Source organism: Ascochyta rabiei, chromosome 2, assembly GCF_004011695.2.
Source record: "Ascochyta rabiei chromosome 2, complete sequence".
NCBI lineage: Eukaryota > Fungi > Ascomycota > Dothideomycetes > Pleosporales > Didymellaceae > Ascochyta > Ascochyta rabiei.
This window is the reverse complement of record NC_082406.1, coordinates 718,706-745,701: the sequence shown is the minus strand read 5'-3', so window position 1 is coordinate 745,701 and position 26,996 is coordinate 718,706. Positions and strand designations below refer to the sequence as shown.

Below are 26,996 nucleotides of genomic sequence, written 5' to 3'. Positions count from 1 at the left end.
GCCCTCATCGGCTGCTAAAGCAGCGAAAGTCTGCGATCAGCACGGTTCAACCGCAGGCGTACGTGTGAGTGGTGGTACAACATAACGTCGCTGGTGTTGCTTTGACGCCATACAGACGTGGTCTGGCCATGACTGGCATGAGATGCATCAAGTGGATCGTAGATTCGATCTCGATGGCTGTAGTGACTGGACAGTCAAGATATTACAAGAGCCATGCTTACTTTGGTAAGCCGGATCGGCGCAATCTTCATGACGAGACGGGAAGACCGCTGGCCATGCGGAAGAGCTCGAAGGCGAGACATGATGTCTCGCGGACCATCGTTTCGACGTCTGCACGCATGGATAAATCGGGGTTGGCGCGGAAGGTTTGGATGATAACGTCCCGCAGGCCGCGATCGGTGTGGAAGGTTGTCTCATAAGCCTCTTGGCAGGCGTCTGCAAACTCAGGGCTTTCCAAATGCGTGGAGATCTGATAGGAGAACTTGCTGCGCGCGAGGGATTTTAGACCAGCAATGCCGTATCTGTAATGCAAGTTAGCCTGGATGTCTTCGGCAGAGATCCGTGAGTGGTTGCAGGAAAGTGACACAGTCCGCTCTAGATGCGCAACTCGATGGATCGAGATGATGGAAACAATGATTGGGCAATGGCACAGCCAAAGAGCAAGTGCTGGGGTGCGGCGGGGTCGACAGGTGCCTAGCGGCTCACGATTGGCACTCTGATCATGCGGGTGACGCACGTCGCGGAGTGTCGGAGAGTTTCCACCGTGATACGCAACGCGGCGCGACGCAGCACAACAAAAATTTTGCGATCGCAAGCCAGCCACGCCAGTGGATAAAGCCAGAAAGGTAGGGGCAAAACATGACGAAAGACAGTACGTACTTCTCTGCAATCGCGTACACCTTAGCGTGGGTGACCAGATGAGCGCTCTCTGCGTCGACCTCAGGCTCTAAGGTCACGCTCTCGATGAGGTCGTCTGCAAATTGATCGGCCATGGGCGTATCGGGAAGCTTCAGCGAAGCATCGAGAGGCTGGAACAAGGACTCCTCAGAAGGGGGGGTGAGCGGCATCAACGGGCTGGCTGCGGACGCTTGTGCGAGTAGCGGATCTTCCATGAAGGCGAGGTTCAGCTTCTTGGGTGGATTGGGTCTCGAAAAGCGCGACGTCATTGCAGGTGGGGAACCAGGACGAGTCGATCGTTGCGAGCTCTGGCGTGACAGGGGCTTGTTAAGGTAGTCCAGGTGGTAGAGGTCTAAGGCAGGGTCAATTAGCGCTGCCTCAGGGTCCTATGAAAATTTGTGCTTACAATGAACCATATGCTCGACAGCTTCAGCATCATCTTCTGTCAAGTCGATTACGCCTGTTAACGATTCTTGGAAGCCGCCGCGGCATGCTCCCTCAAAGAATTTCGAGCGAGTTGCAAGGAGTGCGCGGTGTACTGGGTATCTTTTGCTTCCACAGACAATGGTCAGATCTGAGTACTTGCCGCATTCAAACAGTCTGAGCGACTTAGTAAGATTCTTTAAATCAGAAAGCTGTACTCACGATGCAAGAGCAGAGCGGAGCTCGACTGTTGGGGAGTCCATGTTTGTATGTGAGGTGTTGAGTGTGTTCCTATAGCGAGGCACTTGATCGAATAGGTTGGTAGTGTGCTGATACAGGATCCGGAGGGCTGTTAAATAGGAACTGTGTGAAAATTTGGATCTGCAGAGAAAAGGACTTGAGTGCACAGGGCGTAATTCAAGAACTATGTTGTGACTTGGTAAGGGTACGTAGGCGTGAACGTCGTCCGATGCAGACGCGCGCTGAGCCAAGGGAATGGTAATCAAGGGCCAAGAGATCGTCGAGGGTCGAGGGGCGAACCGGTAAGGACAGCAACCAGAGCCGAGTATCGTTTAGCCGTAAGGAATCCTGCAAGTCACGGTGTTTGTGTGCAACGATGCTGCAAAGTAACAAAGCCAAGTTGAAAGAGCGAGGGATGCACACCCTCTTGTATGCTCAAAATTGGCGTCAAAGTTGCTGATCGCATTTTGTTTCCATGGTAGAGGCCGTTGCATAGGCCCATAATCTAGACATCCTGGTACTGGTAGGCGAGACAAGTCACAAGGGCCCCCTACGCTGTCTGCCGAAAGCCCAAAAGCTAAGCTGACACGCGGTCCTCGGTCAACGAGGCGGTCTGTCTTGGCTGCTAGATAGCGTCCAGCCGGGCCCAGAGCGCAGGGAGGGTTGCCGGGATAGGCTGTATAGATCGAGGCCCTAACGCTTCTTGGTGGCTGCAGCACAGAGCTGACCACGTCCCAATGCTGCCAGATTTGGCTATGCATTGGTTCTCGAGGCGCAGAGCTCAGGAGAAGGCCGCATGCTAGGCGCGAAAAAGGCTCTGCTCGGTGAGCAGAAGATTGTCATTACAGCGTGACGGTCGAGCGGTGTAGTATTTGCTGATGCATTGACGCTTGACGTCGACCCCATACAGTCGGCGAAACCAGAGTTCCGTCCGCCGTGTGCCCAGCAAGTCATGAGATGAGGAGCGGGGCGGAGTTCCCGTAACGCGGGGTGGTAGTAGGTATTGGGAATCCTGCAGCAGGAGCCGTTGCACCACGATGAAATGACAAGTGCCAACCAGAACCTACGCGCAGCAGTCGGTCCATAGTGTTGATCGCTGCCCGCTTGAGGTCAGCTCTCTATGTAAGAGCGGGAGCAAAGCAGCCTAGCTTGTCACGCTTGCGCCCAACCAAGGAGGGGACTGCTCGCGGTTCGTGCGATTACGAACAACTGCAGCAGCACAATGCTATTTCGAAGCTTTTTCTGTTGAGCGTGGAGATGAAAGTGCCCTTGCAGAGAGGCTGCAACGCCTGTCAGACGAAGCCTGGTTGCTTTCTCGTGCTCCTGCAGAAGCTTATTTGCTTTTGCAGCAACGCAGGAATTCACCGAGGTTGCTGGGCGGCGAGCCACGCTGGTACTTAGCTCACTCCTCTCGAACAGCGTCTGGTGCGCTCTCGCCTTGTAGCATCGAAGAAGCTTGTTGAACAGCTGGCGAATTCGCAGCAAATGTGGCCGCCACTACCTGATGCTCCGAATGGCTCGCCGCCATAGGGCTGCCACTAGAGCTCAGCTACTCACGTGGGGTAACGACACACAGCTGCAGCCGTGGCCCTAGCGACGAGAAGGCGCCGGCACTGCAGCCAAGAACATGCGCCTTAAAGGGGCCCTGCGAATCTGTGGAGGACCAGAGGAGGTTTTTTTCGGTTCTCAACCGGAGGCATTGCCCAGTAGCTGGGTGGTGGTGGCAAGGTGCAGTTGTGCTGGAAGTGACCGAATGGGGGGAAGGCGACGAGCACGTGGTCAGCGGTACACAACGAAACGCAGCAGCGTGAAACTGGGTACAGAGCAGAGACGTTGTCGTCTTCAATGCGTGCAGTCTCAGTGTGCTTTGTGATGTTTGATGTGGTGTGGTGTTGGTGTTGGTGTTTCGAGCGAGCCCAGCCCGCGGGGCTACTTGTTGGCGAGCATTGGTGAAAATTGGTGACGGGCCAGGGTGCTGTGCTGACGTATTGCTGTGCTGACGTATCGCTGAAGCTCTGCGACAACATCTCGTAGCCAGCAAACAGCAGCCGCCCACGACGCCCCTCTGCACTCTTCTGTCCACAGGTGAAGCAGGTAGAGCTGGTGAAGCGGGTGAAGCGGGTGAAGCGGGTGAAACAGGCCCCGAGCGTATGCGCACACGTTCCTTGTCCTTCCAGCGCCCTTCTCCCAGATTCGCCGCCGAGCTGCCCCGCGCCATCGCCATTCGCCATCGCCATTCGCCAGCGCCATTCGCCATCGCCATCGCCGCACTTCACCCCGTCCACCTCCACCATGGGCGAGTTCAAGCTATCAGCCACTCTGCGCGGTCACGAAGATGACGTCCGCTGCGTCGCCTTCCCGTCTCCAGCATCCATTGTCTCGGCGTCACGAGACTCCACCGTCCGGTTATGGAAGCAGGAGTCGTCAGCCCCACCGACCTACGATAGCACCATCCTCAAGACACACGGCAAGGAGTTTGTCAACTCCCTCGCCATTGTGCCATCATCTTCGCCATTCCCTGAAGGGCTCGTCGTCTCCGGTGGCAAGGACCAAATCATCGACGTACGGCAGCCGAGCAAAGGCATCGAAGACAACGCAGACGCCCTCCTCATCGGCCACGGCAACAATGTGTGCGCCCTCGACGTCAGCCAAGATGGCAAGTACATTGTCAGTGGCAGCTGGGACATGGAGGCGCGTGTCTGGGAAGTAGGCAAGTGGGGAGAGTCGACCACGCTCGAGGGCCACGGCGCGTCAGTATGGGCGGTGCTGGCCTACAATAGCAACACCGTCATCACGGGCTGTGCAGACAAGCAGATTCGATTCTTCCATCCCTCGGGGAAGCAGCTGCGCTCCATACAAGCACCAGAGGTTGTGCGAGCACTGTGCCGGCTGCCACAAAACCACCCTTCTGGCGCCCATTTCGCCTCTGCAGGCAATGACGCCGTCGTTCGGCTGTGGACGTTACAGGGCAAGCAGGTGGCCGAGCTACACGGTCACGAGAACTTCATCTACTCGCTCGCCGTACTGCCAAATGGTGGACTCGTGAGTGCAGGAGAAGACCGTACAGTACGAGTTTGGGAGAACAACGAGTGCGTACAGACCATCACACACCCCGCCATATCCGTCTGGACTGTCGCTGTCTGCCCTGAGAATGGCGACATCGTTTCTGGAGCCAGCGACAAGCTTGTCCGCATCTTCACCCGCGACCAGGCGCGTTACGCCGCCCCCACCGAGATTGAGCAGTTCAACGAGGACGTCAAGGGCTCGTCGATACCGCAACAAACTGTCGGAAATATCAACAAGGAGCAGCTGCCAGGCCCCGAATTTCTCACCCAGCGCTCGGGCACTAAAGAGGGTCAGGTGCAAATGATCTCCGAGGCAAACGGAAACATATCCGCGTATCAGTGGTCGGCAGCTGCAAACGAGTGGGTCAACATTGGTACCGTCGTTGATTCGGCCGGCAGCGGTGGGCGGAAGATCTCTCACAACGGCAAAGAGTACGATTACGTCTTTGACGTGGACATTGAGGACGGCAAGCCTCCTCTGAAGCTTCCTTACAACGTCAATCAGAACCACTACGAGGCTGCGCGCAAGTTCATCGAGGACAACGAGCTACCGCTTACATACCTTGACCAGGTCGCAAACTTCATCGTGCAGAATACACAAGGTGCCACATTGGGCCAGGGCAGTGCACAGGGTGCAGACCCCTGGGGCTCTGAGTCACGCTATCGCCCTGGGGATGCCAACCAGGTACAATCGCAGCCGCCGGCCACGCCAGCTGTGCCAAAGATTCTCCCACAGAAAGAGTACCTTCCCATCGCATCAGGGAACCACGACATCATCTTCAAAAAATTGCAGGAGTTCAATCAAGCACTTGTCACTGATGGTCAGAAGGGCGTTTCGTTGAACCCTTCTGACGTCGAGCAGTTGAGCACGACGGTCGCTGCGCTGAAGAAGGGAGTTGGTAAGAACGTTGAACTGGCAGGCTTGGACTTGCTTCTGAAGGCAGCGACACAATGGCCTGCGGACAAACGCCTACCTGCTCTTGACTTGCTTCGACTGGCCCTCACCCTCGAGGAGCCTTCGGCGTACCTGGTCTCGCCAGAACAGAACCTCGTTGGTGGTCTTGTTGATTCTGGCGTCTTCTCAGCAGAGTCATCGCCTAATAACACGATGATGGCAGTGCGCTGTGTTAGCAACCTGCTGCAGACGGACAAGGGCCGCCTCTTGGCCAGCACAGAATTCGACGGTATCCATCCCCTGGTATCGCCATTCGTCACATCCAGCAACCGCAACCTGATCATTGCGCTCACCACTCTGTACATCAACTACTCGGTTCTCTTGACATCAGAGAATAACGCCGATCGTGCTCTATCTCTGCTTGACGATCTAGCCAAGATCCTCAACTCTGCATCCGATTCAGAGGCAGTGTACCGCGCTCTTGTGGCTACGGGCACCCTACTCTGCCTGGGCCCGGACTTCTGCGAGGCTGGTAGGGATATCCTTCAGATCGGGGATGCTGTTACGCGTGCCGAGGGCAAGGTTAAGGAACCCCGGATCAAGAACGTGGTTGCGGAAATTCGGCAAAAGTTGCACGGTTGAGTGCTGCGGAGACTTCAGCCTACTTCGCATCACTGACAGATCCAGTTCTCCTGCTTTCCCAGGCTGCAGGCTACGGGTAGGGCCGATCAGGGCCCCATAAAGATGCTATTATAGAGGTACCCACTTTTGGGTTAGATAAGGCAGACGACGTGATATGATCATCATTGTACAGCAAGCGATAGCATTTGCAAACAATAGAACAACGACATCCTTACGATGACAGCAAACGTATCAGCATCAGCATCAGCGTCAGCGTCCGCATCAGCACCTCTCCCCACCCAATATCATATCTACTGTCATCCCTCCGCAAACCTCGTTAGCACCACCGTGATCCAAGCACCACGTCATTTCCCCAGCCTCCAAGCCCTTCCCCAAACCTTCCACATGCCACTGACTAGCCTACCCAGCCCATCCCATCACGAATCCAACAGTACATGCACCCCCCTTCCGAGAGTCACGCGTACATGAGCTTATTTGCACTTCATTCCGTCAGATTCATGCACGGCGCGCTAACGATGGAAAGTACACCAGCAACATCCCTGTATGCGGTTTTTGTGGATTTTAAGATTCATGCCGAGCCTCTCCGGCTTGGCTCGCAATGAGATTGTGGTTCTCCACTGCGGCGGCGCGGGCCTACGCTGTTCGTATGTCCATGGTCTACTCAGGGAAGGCAGGGCGGTGACGCGTTATGCAGCGGTGTGGTGCGTTGCGCCGCTCTTTCTTGTGTCGTGTTGTGTCGTGTGGTGTTGTATTGTGTTGTATGCTGTGCAGTGCGGTACCGCCTCACCCACGGAGAAATACAATCTACGGTACCATCCATCTGCTCCCGCGGCAAGATCCCTTCCCGCATCTGCAGATCTCCACGCTGTGCGCGCTGATCAGGGCCATGCCACGCAACGCAACGCCACATTTGCGAGTGACGTGACGTGACGAGATTGTGTCGGCGCGGCGAAACGCCGGTGTGCCGATGCGAAACGCTGCCCAGCTGTCATCTACGTCCTGCACCAGAGCCGTTGCGGTGCGCCAAGAGGGGACGCGTGGAGTGAAGGAGTGGAGGAGGGCGAGGTGGGGTTGTGTGGTGGTAGGACTGTCGAGGCGAGGAGGGGATTGAATGAATGGGGTTGGTGGTGCATTAGAATTGACCCTATTGTCTCTTTCTGTTTCTGGAGAGCATCCTAGGTTTTGTTTGTGCAGTGCCGGCGGTGGAATGAAGAGATCGTTGCGTAGATATGAAGGATCTAGACTGTGAATGCTGGACTCGTGAGTTGGTTTTCGTAGTACGAATCTGCTCTTATGGCAAGATAGCACTGATTGTGTCAAGTAGTGGAGCATCGATCTTTTTGCGTTTGCCTGGCACCGTGCTGAATGGGTGTTCTTCTAAAGGAGCTGGCATGTTTTTCTGAATGTCACCTTCTTGTATTTTCGCTTTACAAGGGTAAGTACAGCGATCGTTGTCGTGGTTGACGATGGAAAGTGCGACATCAAGCTTTGGATATTTTGGCACTCGCGACTGCCAAACCGAACATGACTATCTGCCCAATGAGGATAGTTGCTATCACCGAGCGGATGCTTGTTTTAGGCGAATCGGCAAAACCGTGACTAAGGAGGAGTTCTCGTCTTCTGCAACCGTTAATACTTGTGGTGAAGTAGACCAAGAAGCTATTCCTTCTCTAGGGCTACTTTGTCGTCTGCAAGGCGTGTCACTGCATCACCAAACCGAGATTTATAGCACACGTCACCAGAGACAGCCGAAACTTGTGCCATGTGTGGTAGCAAAGGAACAGGAGTCGAGCGCTCAGGCGACGCCAGCTGAATTGTCTGACGAGGTTTCAAGCCCGAGTTACGAGACGTCAAGCATTGATCTTGTGTTCCTAGAATTAAAGAAAAGTTGACAAGAGCGGCTGTCTGAAAACCACAATGGTTGTGCCCCCATCTTCAGACGGATCAACGCCTTACCACTTTCGGACTAACATGATCTGGGGCGATCGACCCCACGATTCGCTCTAGCAACTCATCACCATACACGATACCAATACACCTGTGTATCTACAGCGAGCGGGTACTGCCTTGGGCAGTGAGGCTGAAAAGTGTTGAAATCTGGGGAAGCGCGACCCGTGTATACGGTACCTGACGCCAAATGCCCTAACGTGACGTCAAGAGCTCTTCGATGACCGCATGATAGTGACAAAAGCATTACGAAGAATAGGTAAGGCGTACGCACATTCTTCGAGCTACAAAACCAATTGCGAGCTCTCTTATCGTCTGTCATCAACACAAACAAAAGCATCATCTCTCACAATACAACTGTAATCCAGTAGCCGTCCAGTAATAACTATAAACACCCAATCCACGGATTCACGCGTTTCACAAACTTAAGATGTCGGGGAAAAACGAGCAAGGAAAGATGGATGTCACGCAGAAGAATGGTACGCATTGTCTATCCCATCAATCGTCGACCCTCCATCTCAAGAGACAAATACACTCCATGCCATAAGTGTTGCGTCTGGATGCATTCAAACGTTCACAGCCGCCCAAATTTTTGCTTAGAACAACGCTGATCTATACGCAGTCTTCAATGCGCCTCTCCACCAACATTCCTCTACTTCCAACACCCACGTCACGGGCTACAGCTCGGGCATGTGCTCATCTGAGATGCCTCTCGCGCTGTCTCTCACATCCTCATTCCTCGACTGGTCTCAACAACAAGGCACTGATCTCCGTAAATCTGGTATCAAAGAGGGCGCACGTCTCTGCGCATACGTAAACACATGGAAAGCGGCACTCGACGGTGGCATTGACAACGTACCCAAGGTGAAGCTTGAGGCCACACATCACCACGCTTTGGACCTTGTTAGTATGGATGTGCTGAAGAAGTACGCTGCGGAACAGGATAACAGGCGTGCTGAGAGTAGGGTGGTGTTGCCCAAGGAGGGCAAGCAGAGTATCGCGAGGGAGAGCAAGGAGATTGGTGGAAAGGAACCTAGGGCGTAAATCTAGCCTCGATGGTTTGAATGGCGCACCAACAATTGTCGCGAAAACGTAAATTTGTATGACTTAGATGAAATTTAAAACTCGACACCAGGAACTCATCTCAGACTTTGTAGCCTTTACAGCATTTCGCCAGTCATTGTCTTGCCCCACTTTGCATAATTGAAGAGCTGCATCTGTGGGCAGGCTACGCTTCGACAATCCGGACCTTCGAAAATGCCAGCAAACCACGGACTACGTGCACAGCCGCGTTACAGCTCTCTTTCTCAGGAGTCTATACATCTGATATTTTTCCTTGGTCATAGATAGAGCTTCTGGATCTATTCGTGACGTTCCAATCAAGAGCAGCTGTTACAGACTGCGCAAGAGCATGGTCTCTTCTGCAACCAAGAGGCAGTTGGTATACCGCACGACCATCTCATCCTTTGACTATTCAGGGACGCATCCTGCCCAGCATCAGAAGTCCATCTCAAGCGCTCTGGCTTCACTGTCAAAGGCCTTTACCCCCGATGTTTGATGTCTTTTCAAGAGCGGCACCAAATGTCCAGGCTAGTCTGATACCTCATTAAGACATAATTGCCAATGGTTTGTTGTAATTGGTATCTGATAGTCGTGGTCTCCGTGTTGTTGACTCCTGCCATCCCTTCTTATACTAGCACTGCCAGATATCCGAGCATCCCGAGTAACTACCTTGGTAGTCACTCTGTGCACCGGCACAGTATCAACTGTTGTATATGCTGTATGGTATGTAAATTTTGACGGACAGAGTCCGTATCAGTCGTTCCTAGTTGCAGATGGATCTTATATAGTGGCATACTAGGATGCGCTGCTCAGCAAGGCGTGCTTGTATTTTGAGTGCTAAGTGAAGGTGCGTTTGGCAAGGCAATTTTGTCGTCTTTCACTTCGAATGAATAAGAGAAAGTCGCCGCGAAGGCAGCAGCTGTTACTCTCCATATTGATTTCTTGTTCTTCAACTTTTCAACCTCTAGACAGCACAACTTTTACCCAAACACACAACACTTGACAGCTTACAAGATGATGCCGAGATTGCTGGATGAAGTGCACCTCAGTATTGCGCTTCGCGTCGATGTCAGATGAACACATACATAGTAGCGGTCTGTCGGTGCCGCCGCCTAGGACCTATCGCCCGAGAAGCCTTGATCAAACACGCCCGCATAAATCCTCAATACGACTGGAATTTTTTTGCAACATTGCAACTGCAATCGAGCTGGACCCACTATCTTACGCATCTCAGTCTTGGATCTGTACACTCGAATGCGTTATCTACTATGTGGGCTGTGGAAAGCTACGCCTTCCGCACGACCACAAAGTCCGATTTTATTGTTTGCTGTACTAGCATATGCGATGCGGTGGAAGTGGCTTCGGTGGGCAGTCCTGATCTGTGGCTGAAGACTTGGGTGACAGGGAATAACTTCAGCTCGATGAGCTTGTCCATTATGTTGGCGCAGTGCTTGAGGCTCTGTCAGTGGGCAATATCTTTATCCGAGTCGAGAGTTACATCTTCTGCCATGATGGCCTGAGTCCTACCTCTGGCAAGGTTGACCACTGGCACACACCGGTTCGACAGCTTCTCATGGACCGGTTACGAGGCCTGGAGATCACGGGAAATTCTGCAACACACTCGTACGGGCATCGTCGCGCATCCAGAGGTCGGTAAATTGAGAAAGTTCTGCTTGCCAGTTTTCGTCACTTGCGACTTCTCGTTGTCCTTAAGGGATTACGACCAGATCATCGACCGAATCGTCCACAGTCGGAAGTCCCCAAACGAGATTTGTTCTAGTGTATCTTCGTATCGACTGATGCGATGGCGAAGATCCATTTGGAAGCAAGTGCTTCGTTGACCAACTCACAGACGTCTCCAAGGCGTTTCCTTACATGCATGATATCGAGGTATGGTACAAACGAGCTGCACTTCCCCTCAATCTTGGAGGCTGCGGTTGACACAATCCAGGGGTGGAAAGTATCGGTAGTGGAAATTCTTGTGTCTTGTGAAGGGCTACATAGCAAGGGTTACATGCGGATAGACCCCATAGCGACGATGAAGAGCGTTCTGTGGTGGAATCAGGCTTCGATGACATTAGATAGGATTGGTTAAGGTTCGAACTAGGAGATGCTCGAATATAGAACCAGACAGAACGCACAACAAAAGCTCATCGGTTGCGAAAGCTTCATCAGGTGCGACGTGGTGGCATAGTGAAGCCTAGATTGCCAGCGCTGCTTGCGCTCGCCAAACCGCGACGATGATGTCACCGCATCCAATCATCCTTCCTCACCACCACATCCTCACCTCACAACGACAATCCAGACCCTCACCCCAGCTTCCATCGTCTATTTTGAGAGAACATCTAGAACACTTCTCATCGCTGCCATACATCACTTACACTACGCAAGCCTTCAAAGTGACATCATTTCCGCAGATGGGGCTGTGCGTTAGCTGAAGCTCACCTGCGCAGCCCTACGAGTTGACCACACACGATGTTGCGACGCTCGTCGCTGAGGGTCTAGACCTTTTCAAAAGGGCGGAATGATGTCAGCGTCTGTATATGTATCCTCTTCTCACTACAATGTTCTTTCGTGAGTGCTGAAAAATTTGGCGTCAGTAGCGACGTAAGGCTATCTGCAGCGCATCGGTCGATGGAGGAGCTCTAGACTATGGGTGCACTGGAAGCTTGAGTGTGACGATTATTGAAACTGGGGAGATACTGTTCGATATAAGAAACGGCAATGTAAATAGATATCTCAATTCCCGGAAACCATTACCCCAGCCAGTATAACAAACGCTTGTCACCGCTATTGTTCTGTGCAGTCGAATCCGCATCAGCGACATAACACTATGCATGCACCCATCTACCCTACAAGCCAAACCCAACGTCTGTCTATATCCCACATCAACAACAACAGCACCATCATCGCCCCAACATCAACACTCCATATCACCATCACCGCTTATGCGCCTCTACCCGCCTCTGCACGTACGAAACACCGACTCAGCGTCCTCCCCAACGGCGTGATATCAACTTCCCCACCCTATAGCTCATCTGTCTACCATCCAGAGTTTATTCCTCTCCGCCCAACCTTCTTTCCGCCACGCACTTTGCCGTCCAGAAAAAGGAGATGGGGAGCACCAGTAGACATGCAGCATTGATTGCGCACTTGAACGCCCAGCTAAGGGAAGAAAGAGGGCCGTGGGAGAACGAGAGGCGGGAGTGCAAGACAGGGAGTGGAAGATACAGCGTACTAAACTAGTTGTGTGGTGGTGGTGGTGGTGGGGGACGGGTAAGCTTTGAATTCTTGGTGTCGAATGTACAAGGCCTCCGGCTCGGCCTGATTTTTGTGCATCTTATTAGCGCTTTGATACTTGATGGTAGTGTTTGGTATCTGCAATGGGTGTGAGATCTCACAAAGGATGCGAAGAAGATATTGTACCTAGCTGGGGGTACATAAACTGAGAAGTAGATGGAAATAGATCAACTAATGTAAATTTCGAACTGGGTATATGCAAAGTCTAGTATGTAACAACTAGCGCCACGCTGTAAATGCAACGAAACGCCCCATATGTAGATGAAAAAGACTGGTTCAGTTTGATACTGGAACCCCTATTTCTCTCTTGAACTCACCCTTAGGTAAGGTGGATTCTTTGGCTTAGACGCAGAATGACCGTTCTGGTCCACCTTAGGCGGCACACTTAATGTTTTGCCGCTCTCATTCTCCAAGCTAAAGTCAAAGCTTGCCAGGAAGTACGCCGTAATGATGTTCTGCTCGAGTTTGGCGAATCGCATACCCGCACACGGATGCCTTCCCACGCCCCAGCCAAGCCAAGCGTGTGGCACCTTCTTGTCCTCCTCACGACCTGGGAGGTAGCGTGCAGGATCCCAGACTTCGGGGTTCGGGTAGATGGAAGGGTCTTGGTGGACGTCGGCGGTTGCGTAAGTGACGACTGCGTTGGGTGGGATGACTTCCATGCCCTTGCCAGTAGGAAGCGGTTGACCGCTGATGTTCTTGCGGAAAGCTGTGCCGAGGAGGTTGATGCGGATTGAATCCTTCAAGCACAGGTCGACAATAGGAAAATCGGTCTCCCATGCCTCCAGTGGAACGTCGTCAAGCTGATAGCGCAACGGCGCGGTAGGATTCCGTGCGTATTTTGCTGCAACTGCACAGACTTCGTCTCGGGCCTTGGTGAGCCACTCGGCAGAGGTAGCAAGGTAGCACAGCACCCAAGCTGCGTTGATGCCGCTGTTGAGCAGACCGGCGAACAAGGCACCAACAATAAACTCTACGATCTTGTGTGTCCTGTCGCCCTGATCCAACAGGTACTGCAGAGCGTCGTCGTGCTTTTCGTCGCTCGCCGCTCGCCGCTTGACGATATTCTCGATTATCATATACAAACGAGCTCCTGCGTATGTGCGCTTTAATACGGCGGGCGAAGGAAACTTTGGAAGTATGATGGATGTGGCTGTAGTACTAGCCTCAATATACTCGAAGAGGTTGAGTGTCTCTTCGAGCAATTTTGGGTTGTCCGCAATCTCGTGTGCACCAACTACTCGCATGGTGAGTTGGAAAACCGCCCGGTAAATGCTCTCGAAGGGGTTCGTACGGCCGCTGGGGTCGTTTTTGATAGCATTGATGGCCTCTTGCATGTCTGAGGTAAGCGTCGACAGCTTGCGGCGAAATTGGTCGTTTTTCAAGAGCGCAGCCAGGCGGCGACTGAAGTGATTCGAGATATCTTCTTCTGCGCGCTGCTCGCTGTCGTACTTTTCGGTCGCTGGAGCCACGCCAAATAGTATCGCGTAACCCTCTGCAAAGCCAAGTTCGCGCGACTCAAAGAACAGCTTGCGGCTCTCTTCTCCGGCCAGAGCTACGATAGTGTTCGGTCCTGCATGGAAAGAGAAGTTGCCTGTCGTCGACTGGTCGCGTCGCCGGCGATACCATTCCCAGCGCTCCGTCCAGAATCCCCAGGGACCTGTGACAGGGTAGTTATCGCTGGCAGCATTGGGCGCATCAGTTGGTAGCCTGCGTATGAAGAAAGTATGTACAATGACGAAGAGGGACACAAGCGCCGCTGTGAAGAGAAGTAGTGATGTCGGTGACCTGAATACACAACCGATGACATCGAGGAGAGCCATAACTTTCGTTTACAGAGCCAGAGAGGGAAAAAAGGTCAGCGAAGATATAAAAAAAGCCGCAGGGGTCACAGTGACACAATAGAGGTGGGCGGCAGCCCCAGCGGAAACACATCGTCCCGCATGCCCACGGCGCTGTCTCAGTCTGTGCAAGAGTGTTGCGAGCCTGTGATTGGCCTCAGTCGTGCTATCATCGTTGTTGTAGCGGCGGAGAAAAAGCGGATGGCAGGCGTTCCGTGTGGTGCCGCGCCGTCGTGGTTTTAGATTCTAGCCCGCCGGCACTAGAGGCAATAGTTGCCCTCGTCGATCACGTGCCAAGTAATCGTCATGTCGTTTCAAGAGCCATTTCAGGTTGTGATTGGACACTGAGCGTGCCTACCTCTCTAACACGGTTCTGGACTACGTGGCGTCGCCAACAGTTGCCCTGTTCTGTTACTGCTGTCATCCTGGTGACACTTGTTCCGAAGATCAACATCGCTTAGAGATGTCCATGGTTCTTCGGCTGGCCTTGTTTCCGGCTGGAGATTGCTCATGTCGGGGCCAGGTTGCTCTCTGATGTTTGTGCCATCGCTGTTTTTTTTCCGGAGATGCGCCCCTATGCAGGCCATGACAGGATGGGTGCCGTCCGTGCGCGCTGTGAGCAGACGAGAAAGCAGAGGACGGCATGCTTCCTGCAGCCAAACTCGCGACAATCGGAGTACGGTTCTTGGGAAGAGAAAGTGGATTGTCCAATGGGATAAGGCGTTCTCTAATCACGTTGTTCTGGTTACCGGGAGCCTTCATCAACGGTCAAGGTCTAACTCCACAATCCGCACCCCTCATTAACACTGGAACTGAAATTTTGGGTGTATTCTAAGATCAGGCGAACAGAGAGCACAATTAAGCTTATGAACAAGCAGTCAAACCTCTTTCGGTGCAAAAACCAATGACCCCAGTAAGACGGCCATGTATATGGCAAAGCTGCTGCTCCCATCAGTTCAAAATGCCGAGCCGATCATCATTTGGAGTTTAAAAACTATGTAGGATATACTCCAATGTCAAAATTCACAGTCAAATATGCTCTGCGGCTCTATCTTCTTCAACTACATGGTGCGATGCGGCACCGCCACAGTCTTTCACTGCGCTGGCGGGATCGGGTCAGGCACAGACGAGCGAGGCGCCATTAACAGGCAGTGCCGCCTACGACTTGCCCATAGTCTCCCTCTTCAACCAAAGAGAGCATGCCGACAATAAAAGCGGAGCCAAGACAACGAACACAACGTCCCATCTTCGGTATCCTGCCGCGTCCAAGCGGCCAACAAGTCAGATTATCATTCAAGGCGCCGCTGTGATGGAAGCACTACGACAGGGCATTGTGCCCGCCTCAAGCCGACTACTATCTAGCAAGCAAATGGCCGCGAACGAAAATATCAGCCCAACAAGCGCGCAAACTCAAGTTGCCCCCAGCTACAGACACAAATATGAGGATATCAACTTGCTTGGCCTACCTAACGAGTTGTTGGAGCTTGTCTCTCTGCAGCTGTGTGGTAGCAAAGCCGTCTTCAGTCTTTCGCTAGCCAACAAACGCCTTCGAGATATAGTGCAGACTGCCATGATACACAAGCTGTGCATACCAAAACGAGGTATTAGACATGTACTGGCAATGCTTGTCGTAAAGCCCTATCATATCCCTCAAATCAGCCATACTGATTTGACCAAACACGGCTGCAATCACGTGGACAACTGTCAGTGTCTGGGGCCCCTCAATTTCGACCCATTAATGGTCCAATTGCCCAAAGACCGCATCGAGCATAATCTCATGCACAATATCGTCTGGCAACAGATCCGAAACGCGAAGCTGAGCAAGTGTGGTTGGCACAACAAAGCTCACAATTGGTTCCTGAACATTCTGGTCTCACTTTGACCCAAGCTCAGAGAGCTGACCATATGGCTACCACCACACAGAGAGTTTGTCAATGCTAGACCCCGGCTCATGAAGTTCGATAACGAGTGGTCCTCTCGACTTCCATTTGATGGTTCTGCGCTACTGGTTTTGCAGCGATGTCTGCAAGTGCTGATAATCAGAAGCAATTTTAGGTGCAAGCGCAACGCCGGCTACATTCTCCGATTTCCCGATTTCTACTTTCTAAGATCCCTGATAGTTCCTATAGACACATTGGGATGGCCAGTACGAATCGACTTGTATCGTCCGGATGGATCCATCATCGAGTCACGCAAGGGCAATAGATCAGATCGCGCAGAAGGCAAGCTGGCCTGTCTGCCTCTGACTCTCGAGGATCTCCACATTACGTCTTGTAACAAATGGTCTTTCATTCTTCTAGATGTATTCAATCGTCTTCCGAAGAAGGAGCTGCGTCTCAAGCACATCACGATGTCTTTCGATATGCCTAGCAGCTCCGCAATCTCACTGTGCTGTACAAGCCAAGGGAACTTTGCCAAGTACAGTTACGAAAAGTACTATTCAAAAATCCTAAAGACGTTGACGGTAAAGGGTCTTACGGTCGATTTCCGCACAGACCTTTGGCAGACTGAACAAGTATTTGGCAGAGCAGTGGCATTAATAGAAGAGCTTGATGCAATGGTGTATCTTTCGCGTCTCGAGGCTACTGAAGTTGCAAAAGTAAGCATGCAGCTATCCGACTGTGTCGCGCAAGATTCCTGCGGTGCTAGACAACGCAAATCACGACTGGAGATTCGGCTCTTCGTCAACCATGGCATCGATCACGTTTGGCTTTTCTGCAGTTCCACTTTCAAAGCAAAAAAGTGGACTTGTGTTCGTTTCTTTCACAGCGATCAGCATCTGACATGGGATTCCGATCCTCAACTAGAGGGCGAGGTGCCTGTTGAACAAGAAACGAAAGTCATCATCAAGAGATCAGACAAGGACAAAAGGAAATTCAAACGACGAAGATACAGAGATATACTGCATCACAACGGTAAGCACTTTGTAAGTCACTGGGTTCTTCCCCACTGACATACTCGTAGACACATCCAAGTTCAGTTTCACATTTGAGACTCCCACACCGCGACAATTCAGAGCTCCATCATTGCCGGAATTAGCCCAGCATCCAACAATGGTGTGTTCAATCGCTCCTGAATGCAGACCCTCGCTAGAACGACCAACCCTTATATTCAACGGAGATATAGAGCTGTGGTTCGGGCTCTTCCACCGGCGATCTGAGTTCAAGAAGTGGATGTTCATTTCTGAGAAATGGAAGAGGTCTCTCCAGCCACACGTAGAAGCAATAGAAACGAAAATAGGAAAGAGCAGTGGGTTATTGGTCTTGCGGACGAAAAGCAACCAGCTTGGTGGGAAACGACAAGGTAAGTAGCACTATGTGTTCGACGGGCGGCAGATGGAAGTATTCGACGCCGAAAAGCTAGGGATAGATGAATTAACAAAGACTGTGAGGAGGAAAATGTAGAGAAGTCATGAGTGATTTAAAGTATCCGGTCTCCTAGTCAACTGATGTGTAGATCTCAGCTCATGTCTATGCAGGTAAAGCTTGTCTCCTAATCTCTGACTGAATATGAATACATAGCTGCAGGCTTATATGAAGTTTTAGCTCCGTCGCGACAGAAGTGAAGCAACGCGATCAATTCAAGACCTTGACCAAATCCGAGTGAAAGGGGTTTCCACCACTTCGTGCTCAGTGAATGTGTCGTCTATGGAACACTGCAGGGAACATGAATCAATGTAGACCTTGTGGACCCCTGCATTCGTTTCAAGCTGAAATTTTGCTTAACTGTCTAGTGTCGGTCTTCTGCACTTGCAGTCTGTGTCGACGGAATGTATCCTTCTGAATCAAAGTGATAGAAAGGTCTTACATATGGTCACGTGTCGACACTGCACCCTGATTCTGCTGTGAGCTAAATACTCTGGGTTGCTGCCGAATGATACTCACTGGTTGCAAAACTATGTTCTAGCAGCAAACTCCTGGCGCACAACTGGAATTGACCAGCAGCCATCGGCACAACGATTCGGTACTGGCTCACAAAATGCTGGCACCAATACACATATACGAGCTGCTGATAGAAATAATGTAGCTGATCGCTTCAAATCTTACCACTCTCTCCCGCGCCCGCGACATTGCGATGCTGTCTCTTGTATCTCACCGCTGGCGCCACATACCACAGGAAACGCTGCTCATAAACCCTACATTCGGCATCATGCACATTTACGAATACATGTTGTAACCACTCTACTACCCGGAGGCTCGTCCCCGCGTGCTCACTCTAGAGATCCTCAGCAAAACCAAAAAACGAACTGTACGCTCGACATATGGTTGGATGGTGAGCCTTCACGCTCCGAACAAAGCATCAGGCACAGTCTTGCAACACAAGGATTTTATATCAAGCTGCCTTGGTTTTATCGAGCATTTTTCAAAGACGACCGAGGACCGAGAGAAATGGATCATGACACTGATTTAGGATTGCTTACCCGGACTACTGGGAATTCCGGTATGTATCTTGCCTCATCTCAAGGAGTTCATATGCGGCAACGGATGGCTTGTGGATTTCGCCGTCCTCACTCTATCGACGCAAGGGAAGCTCCACCTATCACCCATAAAACTAGAAGTAGATTTTTGTTCGCACCTCTGAAGGCACTAAGAAAGTAAGTGGGAGTATTGAAGACGCCAGCGAATATGTCTGGAGTAATATTCACACCATACGACTACGCAATCCTCTACTTCAGGGGCTTCTCAGTGTTGAAAGACGTGGGCATCTCGTACCCATTGTTTTGTGGGTTTCCAAGAATGTCCCGCGCGCTGCCTAACCTCAAAGCCATATTACCGCCGATGCTGGAGATTCTGGGGATTAGTGAGGCGGTTTACAATGTTGCTGATTTCCTTAATAGTCTTTGTTTCGAGAGAAAACGTGGCACTTTTCCGGCTCTTCGCAGGATGGAGGTGTTCTTCAATGCTGGCATTGATTTCACTGTCTCAAAAGCCCGTCAGAGACGGTCTATTGATCCAGTCCAGCACCTTCGTTGCATAACGGCCGATGCTGAAGCAGGACTGTATATCTAATTTCCAGCGCATACGTTATATACGTGGGAAATTGGTGGTACACCGTGGAGATTGTAATACAAGGGTTCAGAAGTGCTACAGGTGTCGGGGGGTCACGCATATGCCAACATGAGTTGTAAGGGCATTAAAAGATATAAAATAGCAGGGAAGAGGATGCACATGGAATGGGAACGAGATGGGAATGTGGTCATGATGTAGTTGCACAGCAGGCGATAAAACCTTCGTTTGTAAGAGCTGAACGGTAGAGTGTACTGCTTTCCCTAGTAAACTCTGTCAGTGATGATGAAGAAGGTTTAGAATCCATCTTATTAATTACATAGGAATTTCAGGGCTACGCTTGCTCAAGCGAAGATACTCAAATGACGTACAAGCTCAGGTTGGTGATACATCGTCTCAACAAGAGCCCACGGCTTTTTTGCACGCAAGAAGGCCGTGCGCACCAAACCTTCTTGCGCAAGTGGACGTATATTTCGACAACTGAAGCTGATGCTTCGTAGGTCGATTGCATCCAGCAATGTTGCAATATTAAGCAAAAGCTCATTTGCTACGATCAGCATGGCTACTACCGCAGTTGATGCAAAAAGAGAAATGATACAAAGGTTGTACAAATGGTATTAAAAAGCCTAAAATTTCGTTGTTAAGACAATGTGATAGAAATAGTCTCACAATTTCATCATCTTGCTTGAAATATGTTCATTGCACGACCTTGTCACCCACACCCTGCTTTTCACCATGTCCAAGGTTGCACTAAGCTCGAAGACTTCCAGTTGATAGTACATCATTTTCAAGTCTAGATGCATGTCTAAACTCAGTGCCAGATCACACTTTGTTCTTACATCCTAATTGCAAAGGTTTTTTGTACGCTCTAAGTGGAAGCATACACCACTGCGGCCTATATTTAGAGCTTTTTTTTTATCTAAATGGGTGAGCCGAGTCCGTTAGGTCAATGATAGGATTCTCCTATTCCTTAGATTGTTTAGGTAGTGCGTGGAAAAGGCCTCAGCAGTGAACTGTTGGTCCTGATTAAGTCTATTGCAACTATATGGAGTTTCAAGACGATTCCTACACCCATAAAGCAGCTAAGCTTATCAACGTCACCCAAAAACGCCGACTGTACCTCTTCTTAATCAATTACTGCGGTGCAACACAATGGTGACTTCCGATACAATGCGTGCAGCACGTCTGTGTATTGTTCGGTGCAGCATTTCCACAAGGTGCTGTAAAAGTTTCAGTTTCATTCTTTCAGCCAAGGTACGTATAAATTACACCAACTTGGCAAACAATGTCCCGTACAGAATGTTAGCTCCAAGTTTGTCTCCCGATGACATCGTTTAACCTGGCTTCCTGCCGGTGTGGTTCCATCATACCAACTAATGCTCTCACAGACGTCGTCGCTAGGTTGGATCCTCAGTGTTCTTCCAGCAAATCCATCGCCGAATATGGAGCTCATATCGTACCATACATGGGTATCGTCGATGTTGTACGCGAAGACTAGCTGGCTGGCGTTGGGAGTGAAAAGGCCGCCGGGACTTGAAGTGACTTTGAGGGCAATTCCACCAGAGGATGGATCGGAAGCGAAAACCTCGCCATACGAACTATCTTTAGGAAGGATTGTCTGCGAACTGACTGAGCCGCCAACGGACCAGAGGTAAATGGGTGCGTCGCACTGGTTGGTGACGATGGCGCGACCTACAGCACGAACGGAAATACAAAATGAAGCCAGTGTGAGTAATCTGATCAGAAACATGGTGCCCTGAGGAGACTTGAATACATGAAATCTGACCAGCAATGGCTTGCGTCCATTGACAGTACAATCCGCGTGCTGTATTTATACCACACGGAATCGACACAGGCACCTCACCACCTCTCCCACATGCCGATTAGGTTCCAATACCTCGTGCGACAATACAGCAGGTAAAAGGGTTGCAAGGCTATCCAGCTAAGAAAATAGGCTAAAGTCATTGGTTACTATTCTCAGCCGCACGAATATCGAAGGCTTTGCGAACACGAATCGTTCATGTCTTACACATGTAGATCTGCCGATTGGTATAAGCTTGTCACCTACTTTGGCAACACGAGATGTGTAATAAAGAAGCTCGTGTGCAATAGTCGTCTGTGATACCGTAGCATTGTGTCTTATTGAAAATTGTGCTCGTATTGTGGCTAACTCTGTAAAACCTGTAGGATAGGCTATGACATGATCTGGAATGCGAGGTTTCATTCTATTGGTATACCAATACAGGGCAGTGTCTATGATCCGTACAAGATATCTGAGTCGTGTGTCACAAAGGTGGAAGAGTCAGGTGCACAATCACAGTAAACTGTGTTCGTCATCACAACTTCCCCGAGATAGGGTCGTTCTGATCATTGTACGTAGGCCAGAAAACACTTTTCGTGGACGATCGCCAATACTGTATATTCTGCAGCCTCCATACTGCCTGCATCGGCCCGGAACTTAATCTACGCGCGCGAGGTTCACAGCGACCTCCAAACCCCTTTGGGCAAACCCTCGAGCCAGATACACCTTGAGCTTCTGGAGAACATCGACTGGATTGCCGACCCGGCAGAAGTACGCCGTCATGGCGCTCTCGATGTACTCTAAGCGGAGAAGACGAAGAGAAGTGCATGCAAAAAGGGCATCGAGCTCGTATCTGTGCACGGCTTCTCGAACTGAGAGAACGATGCGCTCTTTGGCAGCTTCAGGGTTCGTTCGCTCGAGCGCAACAATCTGACGCTCCGGCCAACGTTGGCTTGTCAGCCCAGCGGTCTGTATCGTAAGGCACAGCTCACGCAGGTTGGGCAGATTGCGACACATCTGCAAGTACGGGTTGTGATGGCGATTAAGAGCAACGCCACTGAACCAGTAGAACTTGGGGAGTTCTACCTTTGTCACAGCATTGTATATGTGTGGCAATGCCGTTGAACCGAAGATGCTGCCGCCGTACGTGACATCGGCGGTGGAGGAGACAATGAACGTGCACTTGGCTAGATGTGGGAGTACCTCCTCATACCACTTTTTTAAGTTCGTAGAGTCAAAGCGCACACCCTTGAGAAAAGCTGGGCAACCGGGTGCGGCGGCGGGATACTCACGCTCGGCCGTGATGGATACGCGCGCAAAACCTACATCGAATCGCATTAGTGAAAGCACTCACAAAGGTAATCAGGTCACTAAGAAGGGTGAAGTGGTGAGCTTACCGCTAGCCAGGAGGGCTTCAAAAGCCTGCGCTTGTGATGGCGGTGGGGCAAAGGCAGGCGCCGATGCATCTAGAGAAGCTAAGATGGGACTTAGTGTATGCTACAAGAGTGGCGAGGGGTTGTGGTACCTACTATCTGCACGGGTAGAAACGCGCGCCCGCCAGTTGGGATTTTCCGAGCTGCGCGAAACATTTCTTGAGCTACTCATGGCTTTGTTCGCACTCGGTACAGGATGCAAGGACAGAGGGGGTATGTAGATCACGAGAAGTAGAGTGAAGTTGAGGTTGAAGAAAGATATAGAAGAGGAAATCGTTTCTCAGTGGAGTTTGTGTGCGCCAAACACTTGCACAGACGCAGCGTAGGTGAAAGAAGGCACATCATCGGCAAATGCGCTTGCTGTCACCAAAAAATGGAGCCCATGCACATTTTGATCCCCTAATACATATATGCATGTATTGTGGAAAAGACCGACAGTAAAGTGAACTTGTTACAATAGACTTGCTGAAACTGGCCTAAATGTAAGAAAATGACAAGGAACATTTTGATTGTCTTATCGCATGTGCGTTCAGTGAACACATCAGTCGCACAAGAGTTGACGGGCAAACATACCATCACGAGTCTTCGTTCGGTGTCCAGGTGAAGACATTCATGCGGACACCCGCAAACACCTCCACTCAATGTCCGTCCGAGATAGAGCATTACAGTAAGCGAGCCAGTATAGCCATCTATACCCTTCCCTGTACGTCTTGAGATCCTGGGAGCTGATAGAGTCTTGAATGCAAACGCCACCGGAAGGGACCGCAAGTATACCCTATGGATTCTTACCGTGACCCCGTAAAAGCTTGACTTTACCGTCTAAGCATAAATTCGATCCAAGAGAAGAATTACACCATGGACTGATGAGAACGATGCGCAAACAGCCAGTAACTCACTCGCAAAGTATGAGAGTAACTCGAACACCAGTATCAAATTTCAGTACATCCTCCAAATGGCTGAGTAGAGCGATACTGCCAGGTGTAGGAGACAGACCATTACACTTGACGTTGATGACCAGAGACTTGAGGCTGGTGAAGGAGAGCAACCGAAAGAGTTCGAACTCGGTAAAGATGTGGTTTATAGTTTTAATCCGACCTTGGAAGCCATGATTGAGATCATAGAATGTGACGTCGATAATCAAATTCTCGAGTGATATGAATTGGTACAAGAAGTCCATGACCTCGTTCGCTCGAGTCTGAGTATGTGCAATGGCCGTGAAGTTGGTGATAGTCAGTCCTGTGATTCTGCGCCACCCAAGGTCCAAAGGATGATTGTCGAGAACTGTGTGCATGTGCCAGATGTCAGACATTGACATGATATCGAATTGTATCTGCGGGAGATACTGCGACATGAACTCTTGATGTATCAGGATACTGGTGTAGGCGATTGCAGGTAGGGAGGTACCTGCGGTGGTCCGAGGGAGTTCGCGAATAATGGAGTTGTAGATGGTGTTCCTGATTTCGCCAGGAAAGCGCATGAAGTTGATGACGATCATGGGTGCGATGTAGCCGAAGTGACGAATATCGTTTAATGTACTTTTTCCTGCAGTAATGCATTAGTCAGATCCTACAGTTGCCTACGCAAGCCAAATAATCCATAAGCTACGACATCGTTCTGACTAGGCTTTGGACTTACGCTGATGTTAGTGGGAGAGGGTCTATAATTGGAGTGTGGTGTTCGGAAGACGGTGGACGGGTTCGATGAAAGCAGAGATATTGAAATTCCTCAGGCGAGGTCTGGGGTTCACCGCTTAGCCGCACGCGACCTCGTTTGTATTGGCGGTCAGTACTACGGAGAAGTGAAATATCTGTTGGATGTGGAAATGGCATCATCCATGTCTACCAAATTCAGCTCACCTGCCTGGTTTACCACTAGGATAGCCACGAGGCGCAGACGGGATTTACCACATGGATCAGGAACACATGAGAGATGCGCCTTTCCAAGAAAGCCGAGTCTTTCATGGAGAAGTTGTACAAGAGTAGCTCGTGCGAGAACGATGTGAGAACTGTAGACAGGGGATCCAGAGGATCCGGTGCTTGACGCTTCAAGCTTGCCCCGAGCTAGTTAGAATAACAGCTGTATCTTAGGCTCACAATGACTACCGTGTCATTTTCGAGATATATGAGAGAATCATCAATATGTCCGTTCACAATAAGATCAATCGTTAATGCAGCCTGCTCTGGGCGCTACGACTGATGTGTCGGCCGGTGTGGCATTCGATGATGGATTCAGGCAACGACATCAAGACTGAAAGGAGCAAGAGAGACCAAAAGCGCGTAAGTATAGCACAACGTACAATCGTTCGTTCAGCTCTAAGCTCACGTACATACTGAGGTCTGGAGTCTGAAGCAGCGGGGTGGGGCTAATTTAGAATGCTGACAAAGGGCTTGGCATATGCTGCTCGGAGTTTCGCAACACGACACATTGCACTGGGCGAACCCCAGGCACGCTCAGACCTTTCAAGCTTCAAACGTGCACTGACTGTTACTGTCGGGGCATTTTGTCTTCTCCCGCGTCTGCGGCTGTTTCCTCCGCCCACCGTAACGATGACTGAGAGTTGTTGTTATCATAAAATTTTATCTCTTCGTCAATGAATCGTGTCCTTTGGTCGCACACGTGCTACGCGTCAGCTATATACCACACTCACTTTCTAAGCCCTCCCTTAGACGCAGGCGTACCCCAACATGACGCCACAAACGGTGGACTCGCCAAGAGCATCGAGTGAAGAAGAAGGTCTCCCTTTCCTGGCGCATACCACAGCAGTCGGTGAAAAGAAAAAGCCATGGGTGATAATGGTAGTACTCGCCTTCGCACTCGTAGCCATCATCGATATGGGCGCCTTCCTTGCCGAAGCCCCACGAACACGCGTATACGAAGCCAATATCTGCCTACGCTATTATCGAGAGAATGACCCTTCAGTCGTTGGTGTGGACGGTGCTATACTTGAGAAGCTGTGCAAGGTGGATGCAGTGCAGCAGGAGATGGCTATGATCTTTGGCTGGCAGGAAATGTTCGACGCCATTCCTAGCATCTTCCTCGCTATCCCGTTCGGCGTACTGGCAGATAAAGTGGGTAGGAAGTGGATCTTCACTGCGAGCTTGATGGGGCTACAGCTGAACAGCGCCTGGGTGCTAGGCATCTGTAAGCGAACCTGAATCCTTCCTACTATTGGAGACGGGCTTATGTTTCCTCCAGGCTACTTCAAGGATCTCCCCCTCCAATTGACTTGGCTGTCTTCGGTGTTTTACTTTATCGGCGGCGGGCCCATTGTGGCGGCAGCCATTGGCATTACGATGATCTCTGACATCGCGCCTCCCGAGAAACGAACGACTATATTTCTGTACTTGACAGCCTCAGTCCTAATTGCTGAGATAGTAGCGCCCATCATGTCTGCGCGTCTGATGGAGAGCGGAGACTGGTACCCCCTTGTGCTGGCACTGATATTTCAGCAGGCCGGTGTACTGCTCGCTGTGTTCTTTCCTGAGACACTGCATATGCGCGAGGAACCCAAGCACGAGCAGACCAACACGAGAGTGGTCCAGACACCGGCGACGAGCCATGCCTTCAGTCCTGGTCAACAACTACGACACTTTCAGGATGCCTTTCAGTTCCTGAAGAGCGACCGCACCTTGGCACTGGTTGTCTTTACATTCATGGCGAACAGACTGGGCCGGCAAGGCATGACATTACTTGTGCGTTATGCATCGAAGCGCTACGGTTGGGAAATTAAACAGGCTGCGTACCTGTTGTCATTCCGTGCAGCCACCAATCTGGCGGCTGTGGCCATCTTTCTTCCTCTCGCTAACTTCGTGCTACTAAACTACATTCGGTTACCCGCGCATTGGGCCGACTTGTGGATAGCTCGCGGCTCTATTGTCCTGACTGCCATTTCATTCCTCGTCATCGGCCTTGCAGCACATCCAGCTATACTCATCGTCGGTCTCCTTGTCTATAATATGGGTACAGGCTACAATGCTGCAATGCGGTCGGTATCGATCCATGTTGTCGGTGGGCAATCAAGCCACGATATCGGCAAGCTGATGAGTACCATCGCAATTGTCGAGAGTCTTGGTGCGTTGGTTGCCGGTCCACTGCTTAATCAGCTGTTTCAATGGGGTATGGGCATGGGCAGTATATGGCTCGGCTTGCCGTTCTTGGCTGGCATGCTGGTGTTTGCTGGTCTTTCTATCATCACCTTCAAGATTGACGTGGATGATAAGGAAGCTGCGTATACTGAAGTACAGAGTGAAGCTGGAGATGACTTGTTTGAGATGCAGGAGAGAGCTAGCACATCTGCTCTCGAGCGTGAAGGTGTTCACCGGCACTCTACATCGAGAGACTCCATAAGTTTCCAACGTTGATGCATCGCGAGATCATTTCATTCCAAATGCTATCGACTCAATGTCATCGAGTCTTACGTTAGTCCGCGTGAGCCGAATGCACC

At 51.0% G+C, this 26,996-nt stretch overlaps 7 protein-coding genes across 9 annotated transcripts, besides 7 other annotated features; 3 read left to right on the top strand and 4 right to left on the bottom strand.

The window, feature by feature from the left end:
• Positions 1-247: 247 nt before the first annotated feature.
• EKO05_0001174 (uncharacterized protein) lies at positions 248-1,583 on the bottom strand (the record flags this gene model as incomplete). Of its 2 annotated transcripts, none has more annotated exons than XM_038937320.1 (4): positions 248-521; positions 880-1,249; positions 1,304-1,497; positions 1,543-1,583. In XM_038937320.1, the coding sequence occupies 4 exons, from the start codon at positions 1,581-1,583 to the stop codon at positions 248-250; spliced, it is 879 nt and encodes a 292-aa protein (XP_038801930.1). The 2 variants fall into 2 exon arrangements, with proteins under 2 accessions (XP_038801930.1, XP_059491590.1); XM_059635607.1 differs by having other exon boundaries at positions 1,304-1,443.
• Positions 1,584-3,422: 1,839 nt separating this feature from the next.
• Positions 3,423-3,466: a tandem repeat.
• A 178-nt stretch (positions 3,467-3,644) lies between these two features.
• Positions 3,645-3,695: a tandem repeat.
• Positions 3,696-3,772: 77 nt separating this feature from the next.
• Positions 3,773-3,827: a tandem repeat.
• Positions 3,828-3,852: 25 nt separating this feature from the next.
• EKO05_0001173 (WD repeat protein Lub1) lies at positions 3,853-6,162 on the top strand (the record flags this gene model as incomplete). Its single annotated transcript, XM_038944910.1, has 1 exon — positions 3,853-6,162. The coding sequence occupies one exon, from the start codon at positions 3,853-3,855 to the stop codon at positions 6,160-6,162; it is 2,310 nt and encodes a 769-aa protein (XP_038801929.1).
• A 230-nt stretch (positions 6,163-6,392) lies between these two features.
• Positions 6,393-6,429: a tandem repeat.
• Positions 6,430-8,539: 2,110 nt separating this feature from the next.
• On the top strand, positions 8,540-9,153 carry EKO05_0001172 (uncharacterized protein; the record flags this gene model as incomplete). Its single annotated transcript, XM_038937292.1, has 2 exons — positions 8,540-8,588; positions 8,732-9,153. The coding sequence occupies 2 exons, from the start codon at positions 8,540-8,542 to the stop codon at positions 9,151-9,153; spliced, it is 471 nt and encodes a 156-aa protein (XP_038801928.1).
• Positions 9,154-12,056: 2,903 nt separating this feature from the next.
• Positions 12,057-12,113: a tandem repeat.
• Positions 12,114-12,421: 308 nt separating this feature from the next.
• Positions 12,422-12,443: a tandem repeat.
• A 324-nt stretch (positions 12,444-12,767) lies between these two features.
• Positions 12,768-14,294, bottom strand: EKO05_0001171 (Sterol 14-alpha-demethylase; the record flags this gene model as incomplete). The annotated part of the gene is made up of 1 exon (XM_038944909.1): positions 12,768-14,294. One exon carries the CDS (start codon positions 14,292-14,294, stop codon positions 12,768-12,770), a length of 1,527 nt encoding a protein of 508 aa, XP_038801927.1.
• Positions 14,295-21,776: 7,482 nt separating this feature from the next.
• Positions 21,777-22,724, bottom strand: EKO05_0001170 (uncharacterized protein; the record flags this gene model as incomplete). 2 transcript variants are annotated; one of them, XM_038937377.2, is made up of 3 exons in its annotated part: positions 21,777-22,441; positions 22,517-22,594; positions 22,645-22,724. In XM_038937377.2, the coding sequence occupies 3 exons, from the start codon at positions 22,706-22,708 to the stop codon at positions 21,777-21,779; spliced, it is 807 nt and encodes a 268-aa protein (XP_038801926.1). The 2 variants fall into 2 exon arrangements, with proteins under 2 accessions (XP_038801926.1, XP_059491589.1); XM_059635606.1 differs by having other exon boundaries at positions 22,649-22,724.
• Positions 22,725-22,779: 55 nt separating this feature from the next.
• Positions 22,780-22,819: a tandem repeat.
• A 625-nt stretch (positions 22,820-23,444) lies between these two features.
• Positions 23,445-24,047, bottom strand: EKO05_0001169 (uncharacterized protein; the record flags this gene model as incomplete). The annotated part of the gene is made up of 1 exon (XM_038944908.1): positions 23,445-24,047. One exon carries the CDS (start codon positions 24,045-24,047, stop codon positions 23,445-23,447), a length of 603 nt encoding a protein of 200 aa, XP_038801925.1.
• A 1,189-nt stretch (positions 24,048-25,236) lies between these two features.
• EKO05_0001168 (uncharacterized protein) lies at positions 25,237-26,913 on the top strand (the record flags this gene model as incomplete). Its single annotated transcript, XM_038937496.1, has 2 exons — positions 25,237-25,693; positions 25,748-26,913. 2 exons carry the CDS (start codon positions 25,237-25,239, stop codon positions 26,911-26,913), a joined length of 1,623 nt encoding a protein of 540 aa, XP_038801924.1.
• Between the last annotated feature and the right edge of the window lie 83 nt (positions 26,914-26,996).